The 18,850-nt window shown below is 37.2% G+C and overlaps 1 protein-coding gene across 1 annotated transcript in view; it reads right to left on the minus strand.

The window, feature by feature from the left end:
• Nucleotides 1-759: 759 nt before the first annotated feature.
• Nucleotides 760-18,850, minus strand: part of LOC145535600 (dedicator of cytokinesis protein 11-like) — a 62,038-nt gene continuing 43,947 nt past the window's right edge. Inside the window, 8 exon segments of the mRNA XM_081564025.1 lie at nucleotides 760-2,208; nucleotides 11,308-11,450; nucleotides 14,720-14,796; nucleotides 15,118-15,256; nucleotides 16,497-16,597; nucleotides 17,037-17,130; nucleotides 17,132-17,225; nucleotides 17,600-17,807. Coding sequence (XP_081420151.1) covers nucleotides 2,141-2,208; nucleotides 11,308-11,450; nucleotides 14,720-14,796; nucleotides 15,118-15,256; nucleotides 16,497-16,597; nucleotides 17,037-17,130; nucleotides 17,132-17,225; nucleotides 17,600-17,807 — 924 coding nt within the window. The 3' untranslated portion in view covers nucleotides 760-2,140.

Consider the following 18,850-nt stretch of genomic DNA (forward strand, 5'->3'; position numbering starts at 1 on the left):
AAACTCAAAGGCATCTGGCAGCAATATAAAGGATTACATTCATAAAAATAATGTTTAGTCAAGTAATTTCTCCATTCAAAAACTTTGACTGGTTTCCTTCTGTTTATTGAGTAAAGTCCAAATACTATTATCCTGGTATCCAAGGCCTTCCAAAATCTAGGTGTGAATTTTCTTTCTAGATGCAGAATCCATTATTCCCTTGAACAAAACTGACCTCTTCACCATCCTCTGAAGTTTTACAAATTATTTCTGCACCTTTGCTTTTGATGGTCTTCCTGCCTAGAATAGCTTCTCATCTTTGAAAGCCTGTTCAAGGCTTACTTTTCTCCATGAAGTCATCCCTGAACATTAAAACTCACAGAAGCTTCTCATCCCTTGAATATGATATGAGTTATGAACAGTGTCATTCATTAGGCAGTCCTCATAGACAACTTATCTTGTCTTATATTGTTAACTCTTGTATTATTTATTTTCGTGTCTATCTTGCCTCCTCAACTAGACTGCACCTTCCTTGAGAGCAGAGGTCATTTGTTATACTTTTTAAAATGACTCACATAGCACAATACCATGCTGGGGGTTAAGATAGGGACTGGTCATTGACAAAACAGCACTCAAGTTTCCCCAAGATGCCTCATTCTCAGAAGGCAGCACTCTCTCTGGGTGATGATTTTTTACACATATGTGCCAAATATAATAGTTTTAAAGGTGAAACCAACTCTTCACATTACTCCAAGATATTAAGGAATTACAGACTGCTTCTGGAATTTCTGAATTCTTTATTAAAATACAAAATTAACCTTTCATAAGTAATTTAATGCTCCCCTGAAAGCTTAAAAATGACATGTAAAGAAATGGCCAAGCCAGGTGCATAATAATCTCTAAGATTTGCTTGATCACAGAGTATCTAAAAAGCCAAAGCTCCATGCAATCCACTTATATTTCAGTGTCTGTTGTTTTCCTTTTTTGTCTATAAAATAGGCTAAACTATATATGAAAAATAAATCTAGGACTTAATGTTTACATGAAAGGGAGTCAAAATTTTATGGATAGTTTAAGCTAAAAAATCTCCTTCACATCTTGGTTTCCCCTGAATTATTTAGTTAATCTGAGGTTTCTTCATAGTTAGAGATGTAATCCTTAGCCAGCAGCTGCTAAATACGTGGTGGTTATGTATACTGACCCAAGAAATGCTGTGATCATCAAGTTCTATCAAAATCCTTATTAACCTTGTAAACTGAAGAAAATCATCATTACAAAATCCCTACCCTCAGATTCTGCTGCTAACTCTTTGAAGTTGAATAGTATATACTGACTGCAAATCTCAGAGATGTTTGTTTAGCTTTATGGATAGCCTCAGCTGATGAAGCTTTGGCAACAAAGGCTGCTTGCTAGGCAAACATAGGCCACAAAGGAATCCCTTGTCTTGCATGTTAGAGAGACCACTGACTGGAATACCTAGCATCATTGGATCAAAACTTGAAGGACTGGTAAGCCTGGTATTTCTATATATATATCCTTTCTTTGTGAAATTTTCCTTTTTTACATAATGCTTTTGTTTCCTTTAGCTCAGTCTAGACCATTGGTAGGCAAGGTTTCAAATTATCTCCTCAGATGGAAGTTTCCATGTTTCGTGAGAATTTTATCATTTTTTTTTCTCCAAGGATGATTATAATAATGAATTTAGCTTCCTGTCAAGAAAAACGCTAAGTTCAAAGTATTATTTCCTTCACTTCTAATTACAAAGAAGTTTTACCTTTTATTGAGTTCCGTTATACCATTTTACACAGTGCCATTAATATTTTAAGTAACAATTAAGCAAATCAAATTAAAGTTTTTGAGCTCTACTTCTCAGTATATAGATTTGCTTTAAAAGGTACAAACTAATCATAGTGGTGCAATTTTCCAGGCACTTTCAAGTTGCTTAAATATTTACAAATATGTAAGCACCCTGTATGAAAGCATGAAAATTTTGATGTCAGGAAGAAACACTCTGTGTATAACAAATCTTTAAATTTTTAACATTTGCACAGCTCCAAATATTCCTGAGAAAGTTCAGTCTTGTTGTCACTTGACATCGGCATGTCCTCATATTTCAGCAGTATATCTTGGGGAACTATAACTTTGGTCACTCCACGTACCTCTAATTGCACAAAATACATGTAATGTGTTGCTCATCCAGGGAGAATGCATTGGGTCTTCTTGTATTACCTAAAATGAAAGAAATGGCATGTTTATCACAAAGCAAAATAGCCATGGCCAGAAAAAGTATGTGTATACGAAATCACAGGCATATTCCAATTTATCACTGACATTTAGCTATTTAAAATGATGTAAAGCAGAAAGAGCAAAGAAAAACATTACCGACTCAAAACTTCAAAGCTGTATTACAAAGGCAGCGTATCAAAAAAGCAGAAAAGATCTGGTTACTCATGAAGAAAAATGAAAGGTTGTAAAATGCAAAATTCAACAGAAAGTGAGAGGTAATACAATGTTTAAAAAAATTTTTAATAGATGGTCAGAAAAGAGCCTCAACAGTGAACTTTTTGATATGAGTTTATAGATCATCTTCTAAGAGTAGTTCTCAAGTTCACTTGGGGGCTATTCAATATGCCCCTTTCCTGGAGACTTGGGAAATAATTTTAAGTGAAGAGAAAAGAAGTCAATATTTCCAAATATACACCATAATTATGTAAACTAATTGATGCAAAAATTTTTTTGAAAATGAAGAACTTTATAAATATATTAATAAGTTTATACCTTATAAGCATAGAAACATATATATTCATATTAGTATAGATGTTTTAAAAATTATCCATTTTGTGTGATCAAAAGCAAGAGATATCTCATGCATGGATTAGATGAAAGAATAGCATACCAACCTCTTTACTGAACAGTCCCAACTTAGTTTTCAAGCTTTCAATACTCGGTTCTCAAGTTAGCTTTGAAACTTCAGTAGGAAGCCTGCAAATGGCTTCTGGTGGCAGTAATGGGTCATATTTGTGTTGCTACAAATCACGTCTTTATTATAAAGTCTATAATAGAAAATTTTCCTCTTATAAAAGCTTGAAGAAGTTTTAAAAAGGACTTCATATTTTGATATACTGTAACAGATAACACTGAAAAGGGCCAAGGAATATCCAGGCCATATCTTTTTGTCAAGTAATCATTTATGGAGCTAAACAGATAATTGACATTTCAATGCACAGCTATATTTTATCTTATTTTATATTATTATATTTACTTTTGGGAAATAATAAATCTCAAATTTTGTGACTAAAAAATTTATTTTATATGAGACTGTAATTGGAAATATTGATTTATAAAAATTCACTAAAAAGTCAACATTTGCCTAAACCAAGGTACACCTAAATATGATACATCATGACCATACAGCTTTCATAAATATAAACCAATAGAAATCAAGATTTTTCTTGGTTAGCTATAAATATATTATATATAATATATAAGATAGAAGAATATATAACATATAATGTATAATATATAATATCAAGGGTCTAAAATTTGGTCTCTAGAACTAAATATAATAGCCATGGTTTATAGAAATTAAATGAGAAAGACAGGTGGGAAATATGACAGCAGATTCATAAAACCCAATTTCGGGGTGTTAAAAAAGAGACAAGGGACTTCCCTGGTGGTCCAGAGGATGGGACTCTATGCTCCCATGCAGGGGGGTAGTGGGATCAGCCTGTGCTCGGGGAGCTGGATCCCACATGCCACAGCTAAGACAAGGTGCAGCCAAATAAATTTTTAAAAAGAGAGAGAGAGAGACAGGAGGCCCAAAATGGAGTCACTGGATGTGCTAAATCCACATCACCTGAGATATAATATATAGCCTAATTGTAGTTTCAGCCTTTACCAGGTAGGTAATCTTAACTAGTCAAATAAGTACATGTGTTGCTTTCAAGTTTGGAATTTCCTGGTCAGCACTAGTGAGGTAATCCAACTGACAGACCCTTGCTGTATCCCAGAGGAAGGTGACCTTGCCTGAAAAAATCAGGTCTCTTTTAGAATAACTTCTTTGACCTGACTCCTTCTACCTGTAAAAGGCTTCCATTTTCTACGGCTCTTCAGAGCTCCTTTCAATCTGCTAGATGGGATCCTGCTGGACTCAAGAATCACTGAATAAAGCCAAAATCTTTAAAACTGACTCAGTTGAATAAAAATCAGAGACACTACTTTGCTGACAATGGTCCATATAGTAAAAACTATGGTTTTTCCAGTAGTCATGTACAGATATGAGAGTTGGAACATAAAGAAGGCTAAGTGCCCAAGAATGGACGCTTTCAAACTGTGGTGTTGGAGAAGACTTTTGAGAGTCCCTTGGACTGCAAGGAGATCCAACTAGTCAATCCTAAAGGAAATCAGTCCTGAATATTCATTGGAAGAACTGATTCTGAAGCTGAAACTCCAATACTTTGGCCATTTGATGCAAAGAACTGACTCATTGGGAAAAGCCCTGATGCTGGGAAAGATTGAAGGCAGGAGGAGAAGGGGACAACAGAGGATGAAATGGTTGGATGGCATCACCAAATAAGTGGACATGTGTTTGAGCAAACTCCAGGAGGTGGTAGAAGGACAGGGAAGCCTGGTGTGTTGCGGTCCATGGGGTTGCAAATAGTTGGACATGACTGAGCAACTGAACAACAGCAGTTGACTTTTGTTTTTTAAAAAGGAAAAAAGAACTGTATACAATGACTGCTCTAAATATCTTGATCATCATAATAGCAGTAAATTGAAGAATTTGCTTTCAATTTGAATAATTTAGAGTTCAAGGCTAGGTCATACAGTTGCATGCAAATTCTATAACTGTAATATATATTGGCTTAAAATGCTATAATTGTTTTATATTTTTGTAAAGGAGGAGTTTTGCTGTTTTTTCCTATGGACAATGGAGAACAGAACCCCGTAAACTGGACAGTTTCTAGGAACAAATTATGTAGTCTATTTGATTAAAGTATTCCCCAGATGGCTCAGATGGTAAAGAATTCACCTACAATGCAGGAGACCTGAGTTTGATCCCTGGGTTCGGAAGACCCTCTGGAGAAGGAAATAGCAACCCACTCCAGTATTCCTGCCTGGAGAATTCCACAGACAAAAGAGCCTGGTGAGCGACAGTCCATGGGGTCGCAAAGAGTCGGACATGACTGAGTGATTAACACTTCAACATACCCCAGAACAGTGATGGTGAAGAGAGGCATATCCCCACTGTACTCAGGCGCTGAACCTGAGATAGAGACAATAAAGGAAGTGGAATGATTCCCTGCCTGCCTAGTCCTGATCACCTGACTGCTTTGGGAAGGAGACAAAAAAGGACCTCGGAAAACTAAGCAGCATGGTTTACACTCACTCCTAAGTGGGCTAACAGAAGTAAAAATGACAAAAAGAGGAAATAGATCACTGATTCCAGACTCCTCAGGCCGGTGAGATTCCCTGTCATGAGAAAAGGAGAGTAGGAGACTGGGATGACTCATCTCAGTGAAAGATGGGATGATGAAAGTCTAGCTGCCTGGCTTCTCCATACTGAGAAGATGACCATGGTTAGAAAATTGGACTCCTGGTCACGCAGTGCAACTTTGGACTACGTGCAATAAATTTCCCATAGTCCTTTCTAAGAGAAAGTATACAAGATACCATGAGAAAGGTAGAGCTTGGAGTCAACTAGCTCCTGTTTTCCTTGAAATCTCTCTTCTCCCCTCCCCACCATTACACTGCAGTCCTTTGGCATTAACCATGGTCAGTCTATTTGTAAGTACACCCTCCATGTGACGATCTCACCCAGGGGAGTGTCTTCAGGCAAGCAGTGAAATCCTCATACCAGGACATAGGAGGCTCTCCTTTCTTGAACCAGCAATAAGAATGTGTTCTATAAAGGGCTGTAGTTATCCTTGTTTCTTTCAAGGGGTCTTAATTTCATAAAAAATTGAGAGTCTGAAGAGTTTCTGAAGCAAATATTTATCTTATTGGCTATTTTCCTTCTTAGGGAAAGTAAAGAGACAGTATGTAAGCTCAATAGGCTCAGGCACTGAGGGACCAGACCATCAGGCCATGACTTTCACATCTGTGGTGAAGCTGTTAAAATAGCTGGGTGACAATCCACGTATAGAGTGGTTATAAACACAGATTTCAGGAGCCTAATATAGGAATGACATTTACCAGGATAATTCAGGAGTACTCTGGTTTTAAGGTAAGTAGATATATACCAGTCTTAACTACTTAATTATGACATAATCTGGCTATAAGTGGTGAGTAGATCTTTGCTTCTATATGTTTCAGATTGTGTTTTACTAAGTTGGCTATAATTGTCATTAACAGTCAGTCAAACATTAGAATGCTAGGTATTATGAAAAGAGAGTTTTGCAGGCTATATGGGTATTAAGACAATTCCTGAATTTTGGAACTCACTCAGGATCTCACCTAAACGATAGTACAGTTGTCCCTCGGTATCCGCAGAGGATTAGTTCCAGGACCACTGTCCCCCTTTCCCCATGGATATTAAACTCTGAAGATGCTCAAGTTCCTTATATAAAATCACACAGTATTTTCATATAACTCATGCATATCCTCCCCTGTACTTTAAAATCATCTCTAGATTATTTATAATAGTTAATACAATGTAAATAGCTGCCTACGTGCAGGAAATTCAAGTTTTGCTTTTTTGGAACTTTCTGGACTTTTTTTTTTCAAATATTTTATCTGCAGTTGGTTGAATCCCTGGATGTGGAAGCTGTGAATATGGACGGCCAACTGTATCCAGTTTCTTACAGCTAAGACAGGGATATTCATTTAGGGATCTGGCTACTGAGCCAATCATTGCACTTCTCTAGGATCCTTCTTGAGAGACCTTAGCCATGCTCACAGTAGATCAACTCAGACTTGCACAGCTACTCACTTCTAGTGGCACTGTGGTGCAAAGAACAAAATGGTTTCCTACCTGAACAACTGCTAAAGCAACTGTCAGTAATTGCTTCCAATCTGATTTGCGGTGTAGAACAAGATGGCAGAGGAATAGGTGGACATGGAGTACATCTCTCTCCATGGATACATTAGGACTACACATTCAGACACAGAAGTGCTTGCAGAACACCAGCTGAGAGCAGACAGGAGTACCCGACCACTGGAAAAGAGTATAGAACCATGCAAAAACTCGGTAGATGAAGGAACTAGGGGGAAAAACAGGAGTGTTACTAGGACTGGACCTGCCCTCGGTGGGTACTGGAACTGAAGCAGGGGTCCGATCCCCAATTGGGGCAATAATCTGGGTCAGAGGAGAAACATTTAAGGCTGAGAGTGAAACAGCTGATCTGTGGCAGCCTAAATGGAATGAGAATCAGACAGTCCTTGCCGCAGCCATACATACTCCAGACAGGGAAGCCGGTCCCCTACAAGGCACAGCAAATGGAAGCTGGAGTGCAGGGATTGTGGAGCAATTCCAAGGCGAGGGCTTCTGTTGACTGTGGCGAGACTGACCTAGGAGACGTGAGGGAGGAAATTGTGGTGGAAAGTGCCTGTAGAGGAAATTCAGGCAGCCATAGAAGCAAGGCAATACTGCTGAGTCATGCATAGGGGGTGGAGCCATCACTATAGCCTCTCTCTCCCCACACACCAGCACTGGCAGCTGAACAATAGGAGAGCTGACCCATCAAACCCCTGACTGCACTGAACTACAGAGCAGGACCCCACCCAGGGTGCTCCTTGAAGTGACTAATGCGCTGAACTACAGAATAGGACCCTCAGCTAGCCGGGCCTCTCTAATGTGCCTGACATGCTGAACAACAGCAAAGGCCCCCAGGCAAGGGAGATCGCTAAGTGCCTGAATGGGCGGAGCTACAGAGAAACACTAGCCAAAGAGGTTTTCCAATTGCCAGCTATCAGAGGCTCAAAAAAGATTCTGATAGGGCGATAACTCCTACAACAGAGGCAGTCCGTGTCCCTGAACACTTGATGCCGCCATGGTCCCCGTAACCCAAGCAGCTGTGCCACCTTCATGCTCAACCCTCACTGGGGCAGAGCTGCCACAGGCAAAAAAATCTTGCATCTATGCACATGGGGTTGCTTCGGTCGTGTCCACCTCTGCGACCCTGTGGACTGTGGACTTCCAGGCTTCTCTGTCAGGGGGGGTTCTCCAGGCAAGAATACTGGAGTGTATTGGCCAGTACTGGTTGCCATACTCTTCTAGAGCACTGTATTTATTGCTGCCCTAGCTTCCAACTACTCTGAGTACTTGGTGCTGCCAGAAACCCTGTGACCCAAGCAGCTGCACCACCTCTGCAGCTGGCCCTCACTGGGGCAGATCCAAGTCCTCTAGGGCAGCCTCAGGAGCAAACCCCAGTGGACGACCCATGTGCAAAGGTGGAAATAAACCACAGTTGAAACCCAGGGGCAGTGTGGCTAAGAAAGAAGACCCAAGACCTTCTCACCAGCTGTACAAGCTGCAGATTAAATTCATACGATCAACTAGGCAGACTCTGTGTCTATGGAATATATAAAAGGACATTGAGAGCTCCCACAAAAGAAAACACACTATTTCTCATAGCTGTGTACATTGGAGGCAAGAACACACAGGAGTAGGACCAGATTAGAGTCCGAGTTGCCCCCACAGCAGGTCCAGAGACCAGCACAGTGTTGGAAGGCACCCTAGGAGGGCGAGGTGGACTGTGACTCCAGTGATGGAAAAGACACTGACAGCAGTGACTCAAGAAAAATATTTTGACTTGTTCTGCAGTTTCTTTTGGATTTTTTTTCTTTTTCTTTTTTTCCCCTCTATTGTAGTTGTCGATTTTATTAGCACTATGAAATACAATGAAGCTTTTGAGGGGTTTTTTTCAATCACACTTTTTATTGTTGCTATAAACCTCTATCTCTACATTGGCCTTTTGCAGTTTTGTGGAGTTTTCTTTTCTTTTTTTCCCCTTTTTTAAATTTTAATTTAAAAAAATTTTAAACATATTATTATACTTTTTCTACATTTATTAATTTGTTTGCTTTACTTACTTTTCTTGTCCTTTTGCAGTTAATCTTTAATGAATACAAACCTTCCTTATCTACCTCTGTTTAACTTTGCATATCTATTCTTTCTTTCCTTTCCTCTCGACATGTTTATTAGTTTTTTTTTTTCCATTGCTTTATTCCCCACATGGCACATTGGTTTGGTTTTGTTTTTTAGTTTGTGCTTTAGTTAGTTTGATCTTAACTGGTAGGTATCATTTTCAGTTTCCTTTGTTCACCAGGTCAATCTATTGTACTTTATTTTTGTTGGACTGTTTTGATTTTGTTTATAGGTGTATATGTGTATGTGTATATTCCATTATTTTAATTATTATTTGTCTGATTTTGTAACTGCCATTTGTCTGGGGTTCATCTTTGGTTTCTCGTGTTGGGGTATTTGTTTTAATCTCACTTAATGCCATAACAAACCACCAGTGGAGTCTTTGTTCCTGGCCAGAAATCAAGCCCTGAACCCTTGGAGTGGGAACACTGACTCCAAGACACTAGACTACCAGAGAATTCCTAACACTAGAGAGTATCAAATAGAGAGAACTCTCACAAAGGAAACCACTTGAATACAAGACTCAGCATCACCCAACCACCAGTAGCACCCTGTGCAAGATGCCTCATCCAAACAACAAAGACAAAAATTCAAACCCAATCATCAACAGACAGGATTACCACCTCACTCAGCCCTGCCCAACAGAGGAAAAAAAAACTCAGCACAAATCTCACCCTATAGGAAGCTTACACAAACTACTGGACCAAACTTAGGAGGGCAGAAACCAAAAGGAAGAAAGAATTCAACCTTGAAGCCTGGGAAAAGGAGACCTCAAACACAATAAGTTTTAAAAAATAATGAAAAGGCAGAGAAATACTACACAAATGAAGGAACAAACTAAAAACACAGAAGTCCAAATAAATGAAGAAGAAATAGGCAAACTACCTGAAAAAGAATTCAGAATAATGATAGTAAAGATGATCAAAAACCTTGAAAACAGAATGGAGATAATGCAAGAATCAATTAACAAAGATCTAGAAGAATTAAAGAATAAATATACAGAGACAAACAAAACAATTACTGAAATTAAAAATACTCTAGAAGGAATCAATAGCAGAATATCTGGAGCAGAAGAATGGATGAGTGAGCTGGAAGATAAAATGGTGTAAATAACTGCTGAAAGCAGAATAAAGTAAAAAGACTGAAAAGAACTGAGGAGAGTCTCAGAGACCTCTGGGACAATATCAAACACACCAACATTCGAATTATAGGGGTCCTAGAAGAAGAGAAAAAGAAAGGGTATAAGAAAATTTTTGAAAACATTATAGTTGAAAATTTCCCCAACATGGAAAAGGAAATCATCAATCAAGTCCAAGAGGTGCAAAGAGTCCCATACAGAATAAACCCAAGGAGAAACACACCAAGACACATACTAATCAAACTAACAAAGACTAAACACAAAGAAAGAATATTAAAAGCAGCAGGGGAAAAGCAACAAGTAACATACAGGGAAACCTCATATGTTTAACAGCTGATCTTTCAGCAGAAACTCTGAAGACCAGAAGAGAATGGCAGGATATATTTAAAGTACTGAAAGGGAAAAATCTACAACCAAGATTACTCTACCTGACAAGGATCTCATGCAAAACTGATGGAGAAATCAAAAACTTTTCAAACAAGCAAAAGTTAAGAGAATTCAGTACCACCAAACTAGCTTTACAACAAATGTTAAAGGGACTTATATAGTCAGGAAATACAAGAGAAGAAAAAGATCTACAAAAACAAACCCCAAACAAATAAGACAATGGCATTAGGAACATATCAATAATTACTTTAAGTGGAAATGGATTAATTGCTCCAACCAAAAGACACAGACTGGCTGAATGGATACAAAAACAAGACCCATGTATATGCTGTCTACAGGAAACCCACTTCAGACCTAAAGACACATATAGACTGAAAGTGAGAAGACGGAAAAATATATTCCATGCAAATGGAAAGCAAAGGAAAGGTGGAGTACCAATCCTCATATCAGACAAAGTAGACCTTAAAATAAAGAATATTATAAGAGATAAGGAAGGACACTACATAATGATCAAGGGATCAGTCCAACAGGAAGACATAACAATTGTAAATATCTATGCACCCAACATAGGAACACCTCAATACATAAAACAAGCACTAACAGACATAAAAGGAGAAATTGGCAGTAACACAATAAGTAGGAGACTTTAACACCCCACTCACACCAATGGACAGATCATCAAAACAGAAAATTAATAATGAAACACAAGTCTTACATGATTCATTAGATGAGATGGATCTCATTGACATCTTCAGGACATTCCAGCCAAATGCAGAAGAATACACCTTTTTCTCAAGTGCACATGGAACATTCTCCAGGATAGACCACATCTTGGGCCACAAATCAAACCTCAGTAAACTTAAGAAAATTGAAATCATATTAAGCATCTTTTCCGACCACAATGCTACGAGACTAGATATCAATTATGAGAAAAAAATGTAAAAAGCACAAACACATGGAGATTAAACAGTACATTTTTAAATAACAAACAGATTACTGAAGAAATGAAAAGGGATATCAAAAATTCCTAGAAACAAGTGACAATGAAAACATGACAACTCAAAGCCTATGGGATGCAACAAATGCAGTTCTAAGAGGGAAGTTTATAGTAATACAATCCTACCTCAAGAAACAAGAAAAATATCGAATAGACAACCTAACTTTACACCTAAAATGTAAAAAGAGGAAAAAAACCCCCAAAATTAGTAGAAGGAAAGAAATCATAAAGATCTGAGCAGAAATAAATGAAAAAAGAAATGAAACAAACAATAGTAAAGATTAATAAAATGAAAAGCTGTTTATTTGAGAAGATAAAACTGAGAAACCATTAGGCAGACTCATCAAGAAAAAAAAGAGAAGAATCAAATCAACAAAGTGAGAAATGAAAAAGGAGAGGTTACAACAGACAATTCAGAAATACAAAGGATTATAAGAGAGTGTTATGAACAATTACATAGCAATAAAATGGATAACCTGGAAGAAACGGACAGATTCTTAGAAAAGTTTAATCTTCAAAGACTGAATAAAGAAGAAATAGAAATTATGAACAATGCAATTACAAGCACTGAAATTGAAGCTGTAATCAAATTTTTCCCAAAAAAACCAAAGCCCAGGACCAGATGGCTTCACAGGAGAACTCTATCAAACATTTAGATAAGAGCTAATGCCTATCCTTCTAAAACTCTTTCAAAAAATTGCAGAGGAAGAAACATTTCCAAACACATTCTATGAGACCACCATCACCCTGATACCAAAACCAGATAAAGACGACACAAAAAAGAAAACTACAGGTCAGTATCATTGATGAACATAGATGCAAATATCCTCAACAAACTTTTAGCAAACAGAATTCAACAACACATTAAAAAGCTCATACACCATGATCAAGTTGAGTTTATTCCAGGGATGCAAGGATTCATCAATACACAAATCAATCAATGTGATACACCATATTAACAAACTGAAAGATAAAAAACCACATGATAATCTCAATAGGTACAGAAAAAGCATTTGACAAAATCCAGCACCCATTTATGATTAAAACTCTTCAAAAAATGGGCATAGAATGAACCTACCTCAAAATAGTAAAGGCCATATATGATAAGCCTACAGAAAACATTAGTCTCAATCATGAAAAACTGAAAGCATTCCCTCTAAGATCAAGAACAAGACAAGGGTGTCCACTTACAGCAATATTATTCAGCATAGTTTTGCTACAGCAATCAGAGAAGAAAAAGAAATAAAAGGAATCCCGATTGGAAAAGAAAAAGTAAAGCTCTCACTGTTTGCAGATGACATGATACTGTACATAGAAAATTCTAAAGATACTATCAGAAAATTAATAGAACTAACCAGTGAATTTAGCAAAGTTGCAGGATACAAAATCAATACACAGAAATCACTTGACTTCCTATATAGTAACAATGAATAATCAGAAAGAAAAATTAAGGAATCAATCTCATTTACCATTGCAACAAAAAGAATAAAATATCTAGGAATAAACTTACCCAAGGAGACAGAAGAACTGTATACAGAAAATTATAAGACACTGATGAAAGATATCAAAGATGACATAAACAGATGGAGAGATATTCCATGTTCCTGGGTAGGAAGAATCAATACTGCGAAAATGACTATACTACCAAATGCAATCTACAGATTCAATGTGATCCATATCGAATTACCAATGGCATTTTTCACAGAACTAAAACAAAATATTTCACAGTTCATATGGAAACACAAAAGACCCCGAATAGCCAAAGCAGTCTTGAGAAAGAAGATTGGAGCTGGAGGAATCAACTTTCCTGATTTCAGCTTATACTACAAAGCTACTGTCATCAAGACAGTATGGTACTGGCACAAAAACAGAAATATAGACCAATAGAACAAGATAGAAAGCCCAGAAATAAACCCATGCACCTATAGGTACCTTAGTTTTGACAAAGGAGGCAAGAATATACAATGGGGCAAAGACAGCCTCTTCAATAAATGGTCCTGGGAAAACTGGACAGCTACATGTAAAAGAATGAAATTAGAACACTTCCTAACACCATACACAGATAAACTCAAAATGGATTAAAGACCTAAATGTAAGACCAGAAACTATAAAACTCTTAGAGGAAAATATAGGCAGAACACTCGATGACATAAATCAAAGCAAAATCCTCTATGACCTACCTCCTAGAGCAACAGAAAAACAAAAGTAAATAAGTGGCACCTGATTAAACTTAATAGCTTTTGCACAGCAAAGGAAACTATAAGCAAGGTGAAAAAACAACCCTCAGAATGGGAGGAAATAATAGTGAATGAAACAACTGACAAAGGATTAATTTCCAAAATATACAAATAGCCCATACAACTCAATACCAGAAAAACAAACAACCCAATCAAAAAGTGGGAAAAAGGCCTAAACAGACATTTCTACAAAGTAGACATACAGATGGCTAACAAACACATGAAAATGAGCTCAACATCGCTTATTGTTAGAGAAATGCAAATCAAAACTACAATGTGGTATCACCTCATTCCAGTCAGAATGGCCATTGTCAAAAAGTCTACAAAAAATAAATGCTGGAGAGGGTGTGGAGAAAAGGGAATGCTCTTGCACTGTTGGTGGGAATGTAAATTGATACAGCCACTATGGAAGACAGTATGGAGATTCCTTAAAAACCTAGGAATAAAACCACCATATGATCCAGCAATCCCACTCCTAGGCCTGTTCCCTGAGGAAACCAAAATTGAAAAAGACACATGTATCCCATTGTTTGTTGCAGCACTATTTACAATAGCTAGAACATGGAAGCAACCTAGATGTCCACCGAAAGATGAATGGATAAAGAAGTTGTGGTACATATACACAATGGAATATTACTCAGCCATAAAAAGGAACACATTTGAGTCAGTTCTGATGAGGTGGATGAATCTGAGCCTATTATACAGAGTGAAGCAGGTCAGAAAGAGAAAGTTAAATATCGTATATTGATGCATATACACCAAATCTCAAAGTTGGTACTGAACAATTTATTTGCAAGGCAGCAATGGAGAAACAGACATAAAGAATAGACTTATGGACATGGGGAGAGGGGAGGAGAGGGGAGATGTATGGAGAGAGTAACATGGAAACTTACATTACTGTATGTAAAATAGATAGCCAAGGAAATTTGCTATATCTCTCAGGAAACTCAAACAGGGGCTCTGGATCAACCTAGAGGGGCAGGATGGGGAAGGAGATGGGAGGGAGGTTGAAGAGGGAGGAATATATGTATAGCTATGGCTGATTCATGTTGAAGTTTGACAGAAAACAACAAAATTCTGTAAAGCAATTATCTTTCAATTAAAAAATAAATAAATTTTAAAAACTCTAATTTGCATTACATCATTTAATGGTTAAAGAATATACAAACAAATTTTAAAATAACGGACTTAAGTAATTTCAATGTAACACCATTTCAAACTAATAGGTTTGCTAAGTAACACTTTCGGGACCCCAGATCATGTTTTCATTTTCAATCACTCTAATACTTGCCTGTTCATGAATAATGTCAGACAGTTCTTTCACCACGTCTCTGAAATTTGACGTGAGCTCTTCATGGTATTCAATCTGATCCTCTTTCATTAACCACTCATTTAGTTCCAGTGCAATGCTGCATGCTTGGATGAACTTCCTGTAGATGAAGACCAAAGATGAAGTTTTTGTTACTTATTACTCAAAAGTCTCACTGACAATTTAATATTTACTTTAACCACAGCTTGCCTAGAAGGAAGATTAGAATCCCATATTTTCTCACTGTGTTTTTGCTAATGCCATCTCCCAAGTCAAATATCTTTTCTTTTCCATCTTTGCTTCTGGTTTCTTATCTCTTTTGAAACCTAGCTCAAAATATATACCCTCTAGGAAGCCTACTTGCTCAGTCATTTACTTGATATGATATCAGCTATGGTTGTGCTCACAGTAATTTATATCTGTAGATAATGTCATTTATTCAAAAATAATTTATTTGGGTCTATATACTCAATACAGTGCTGGGTGTTATAGGCATGAAGTATCTGCCCTGGGTTGGTAAGAGTGGGGACAGGAAGTTGATGACTTATCATAAGAATATTTTTCCATTATTTCATATGTTTATGTTTAATGTCCATAATTAGAATGCAAAACTTAGGGGACAAAGTACCTCACTGACCATTTGTTCTGTATCCCTGTCATAGCAACTAGTAGAATCGTTTTGTACATGCCATTAATAAATATTGAATGAATGACTACTGGTTACTCTGTAACCTGAAACAGCTGATAATACAGAGATAGGAAAAGTAAATTAAGTAAGTTGGGAGCAAATGAGTGGAAGTTATCTTTCTACTCAGTCTGCTTTACTCATCTGTCTCTCTTATTCTAAATGTAAACTCTTTTATATACAAAACAGATTTTTTCTACTGCGTGACCACTCAAACATGCTTTGGCTTAGAAGGACTCTCAGTCCAGAGATGATATCGTATGCCCTAGACTGGCAGAATCCAAGTGGAACTAAGGACATGGGATAGAAGTAAGCCTATCCAACCCTTCCTACCCTAAATGATCTGGAAAAGCTGTGACATGAGGTCAATCAGGCAAAGGAGGACATCACATAATGAATGTAGGCTTCTGTTTGTCTCACAATATCCACAGCAATGTAGTGGTTGCCATATTTAATGCCTTGGGTCACTAGGAAATTGTTACAGCTCTGCAGCAAGAAAGAGATCACACATTTCCTCACTACCTAAAATACCATTAGAAGGTAACTTAAACGTTATAAAAGGAAACAGATAATTTTTTTAGAAGGACATTATTTGGTGAATACTTTGGTTTCACTTAAGAAGACAATGGAGTAAAAAAAAAAAAGTGGTCTGATCTGAAAACTACAAAGCACTTACCTAAACATGTCTTTCAACTCATTTACTTTTTTGGGTAGATACTTGCTAGATTGACTGTCATTTAGGAAAGCCCTTGCATATGCTAACGGACCTGCATTTACCTAAATTACAAAAGGAGAAAAATGAAAGTTGTCAGAATGTAATTAAAAAGTAATTTTTGCATTTCTATTTTTAAAAAGAATAATATAGTAAAAATCCATACCTGAGAAACATATTTACTATCTTATTATAAATTTATTTGGAAAAGATTAACTAAAGCAAATCATCTGCCAAAATTATACTCTAACAAGTTAGTTAACACTTTCTGCTATCTAAATATAGGACTTGGCTATAGTCAGAGGAATTTACGTTAAAGCTCTCCGACATAACAAAAAATTTACAGAAACTGAACATAATGTATTTATTAAATTAATAAAAAATGTAGAGATTTTTGCACCCAGTCAGAGTATAAGACAATTACAATTAGTGCTTGTTCTGTGCCCTTATGAAAGCAAGAGGAACAACAAGAAACATTTAATACATGGTTAGCAACCAACATACCTGCACTGAAACACAGCCCTGCAATTTAAGTTGGAGCTGAATCATGTCCACGTCAGCAGAAGAGCAAAGCTTTTGCAGCTCTGCAGTTTTATTTTATTTCATCAGTAGCAACATCAATTGGCTTTAAATGAATCTGCTGTTCATAGTTTATAGGGATCCTCTTCTTCACATATGGAAATGAGTTTGACACTATTAAATATTAAGATTGACAAATGAATTTTAAGATGGTAAATCAAATAGCCAAATTAAAGGAAAAAAATCTATTGTGCTTAATTCTCCCCATATTTTCTCTGGAAAATCCCTTAGAGACCAAATAGATGCCTTATTACTTCAGGACTGAAGGAGAAATTCTCTGTGAGACGACTCAGACTAATCATGAATTACATAATCACATATGGGAAAGGAATGGTTTATAACATAGACATGTTTGTGTAAGTGAGTGACTGAACAGCAGAACAATAAATGATTAAAATTTTAGTTACATTTTCCTGCTGACCAGCTGCTGCTTGTATGTACCGAAAAAGATCATGTCAAACAAAGAAGTTATGCCAAGTCCTACTTACTAGTCAAGATTGTACGGCATTTGCACTGTTCTATACAAACTTGCTTTTTGCCTGACAATGTATAAGGAGCCTCAAAAACAAATCTGTTGATATTATGGTTTCTTTCAAACTCAGTTTTTCTTTCTATGAGTTCTTTATCATCAAAGTAGGGCTTCACATAAGTGACTTGGATATGAGCATATTTGGGATCAAGCTCTTTGATATTTACCTGGAAGGTAAGAAAGTTTTGGGTTTTATTCAACAGAAGGGAAAATGGGGTACAGGTAAGCTGCTAACACCTCCGAGATCAACTGAGGAACAGTGTCATTGAATACACTGTGAGATGAATACACACTTGGAAGAGGTCTTTGCTCTTTCTTCAAGGATTGTTTCCTTCTGATTATTAAGAAGTTACAGAAACCTATTTGGAGATTATAGAAATGTAGACAGAAAAAACTGCAATGCTACCACTCAGTAATGACAATCATTTATATTCTCATATATTTCCTTGTAATCTTTTTTCTATGAATATGTATTTATTTACAAACTGGTGATCATGCTGAGCATTGCTTTATAATTTGCTTTCCTAAAAATATATTAAAATGGCTAACATCACATTTGAATTCCACCTCAAAAAATACCTATTACAGAGAGGATTCTCAGAAGATGGCAGAGCACCAGACATCTATCTTCTTCTAGAGACAATAGTTACACCATCATTACCTATCTGATGGAACAATTTTGGAACTCTGGAGGCTATTGAAGACTTGCAACTTCCAGGGGAAGACTTGGACAGAAAATTGTCTTAATTTTGATTTTGTTCAATTTTAACCCTGGGCACAATGGCAGCAACCCATACCTCATCCCTCAAGTACTAAGGCAGACAGTTGTGTGCATATTCCTAGAACAGCCTGTGGGAGCCAGGATGAACAAAGACCCTGTCTTCCAAATATTGTGAATCTGTGCTATGACTGCTGATTGCTGCTTCTGATCACAGGGGGACAGTCAAAGAGGCTGTGGCCATTTTTATACCACCTTTTCCTTTTGTTGCAATGCCCTCTCCCTCTGCCTAAAGTGACTTTCAGGGGATTTAACAGACCAGCACCTTTCCTCTCCCCTTCATTTTCCTCTCCATCCCCTCTTAGGAGCCGGACATCTACTACTAGGCTGTTCAAAGGCAACCGCATAAATGAGGGTGACTAGAAAGTCACTGTGCATGCTCAGGGGAAGGCACAGGCTCAGAAAACACTTGAGAAGATCCCAAGTTTACAC

The sequence above is a fragment of the Giraffa tippelskirchi genome, chromosome X, assembly GCF_054371585.1.
Source record: "Giraffa tippelskirchi isolate mGirTip1 chromosome X, T2T-mGirTip1v1.2.pri, whole genome shotgun sequence".
Lineage (NCBI taxonomy): Eukaryota > Metazoa > Chordata > Mammalia > Artiodactyla > Giraffidae > Giraffa > Giraffa tippelskirchi.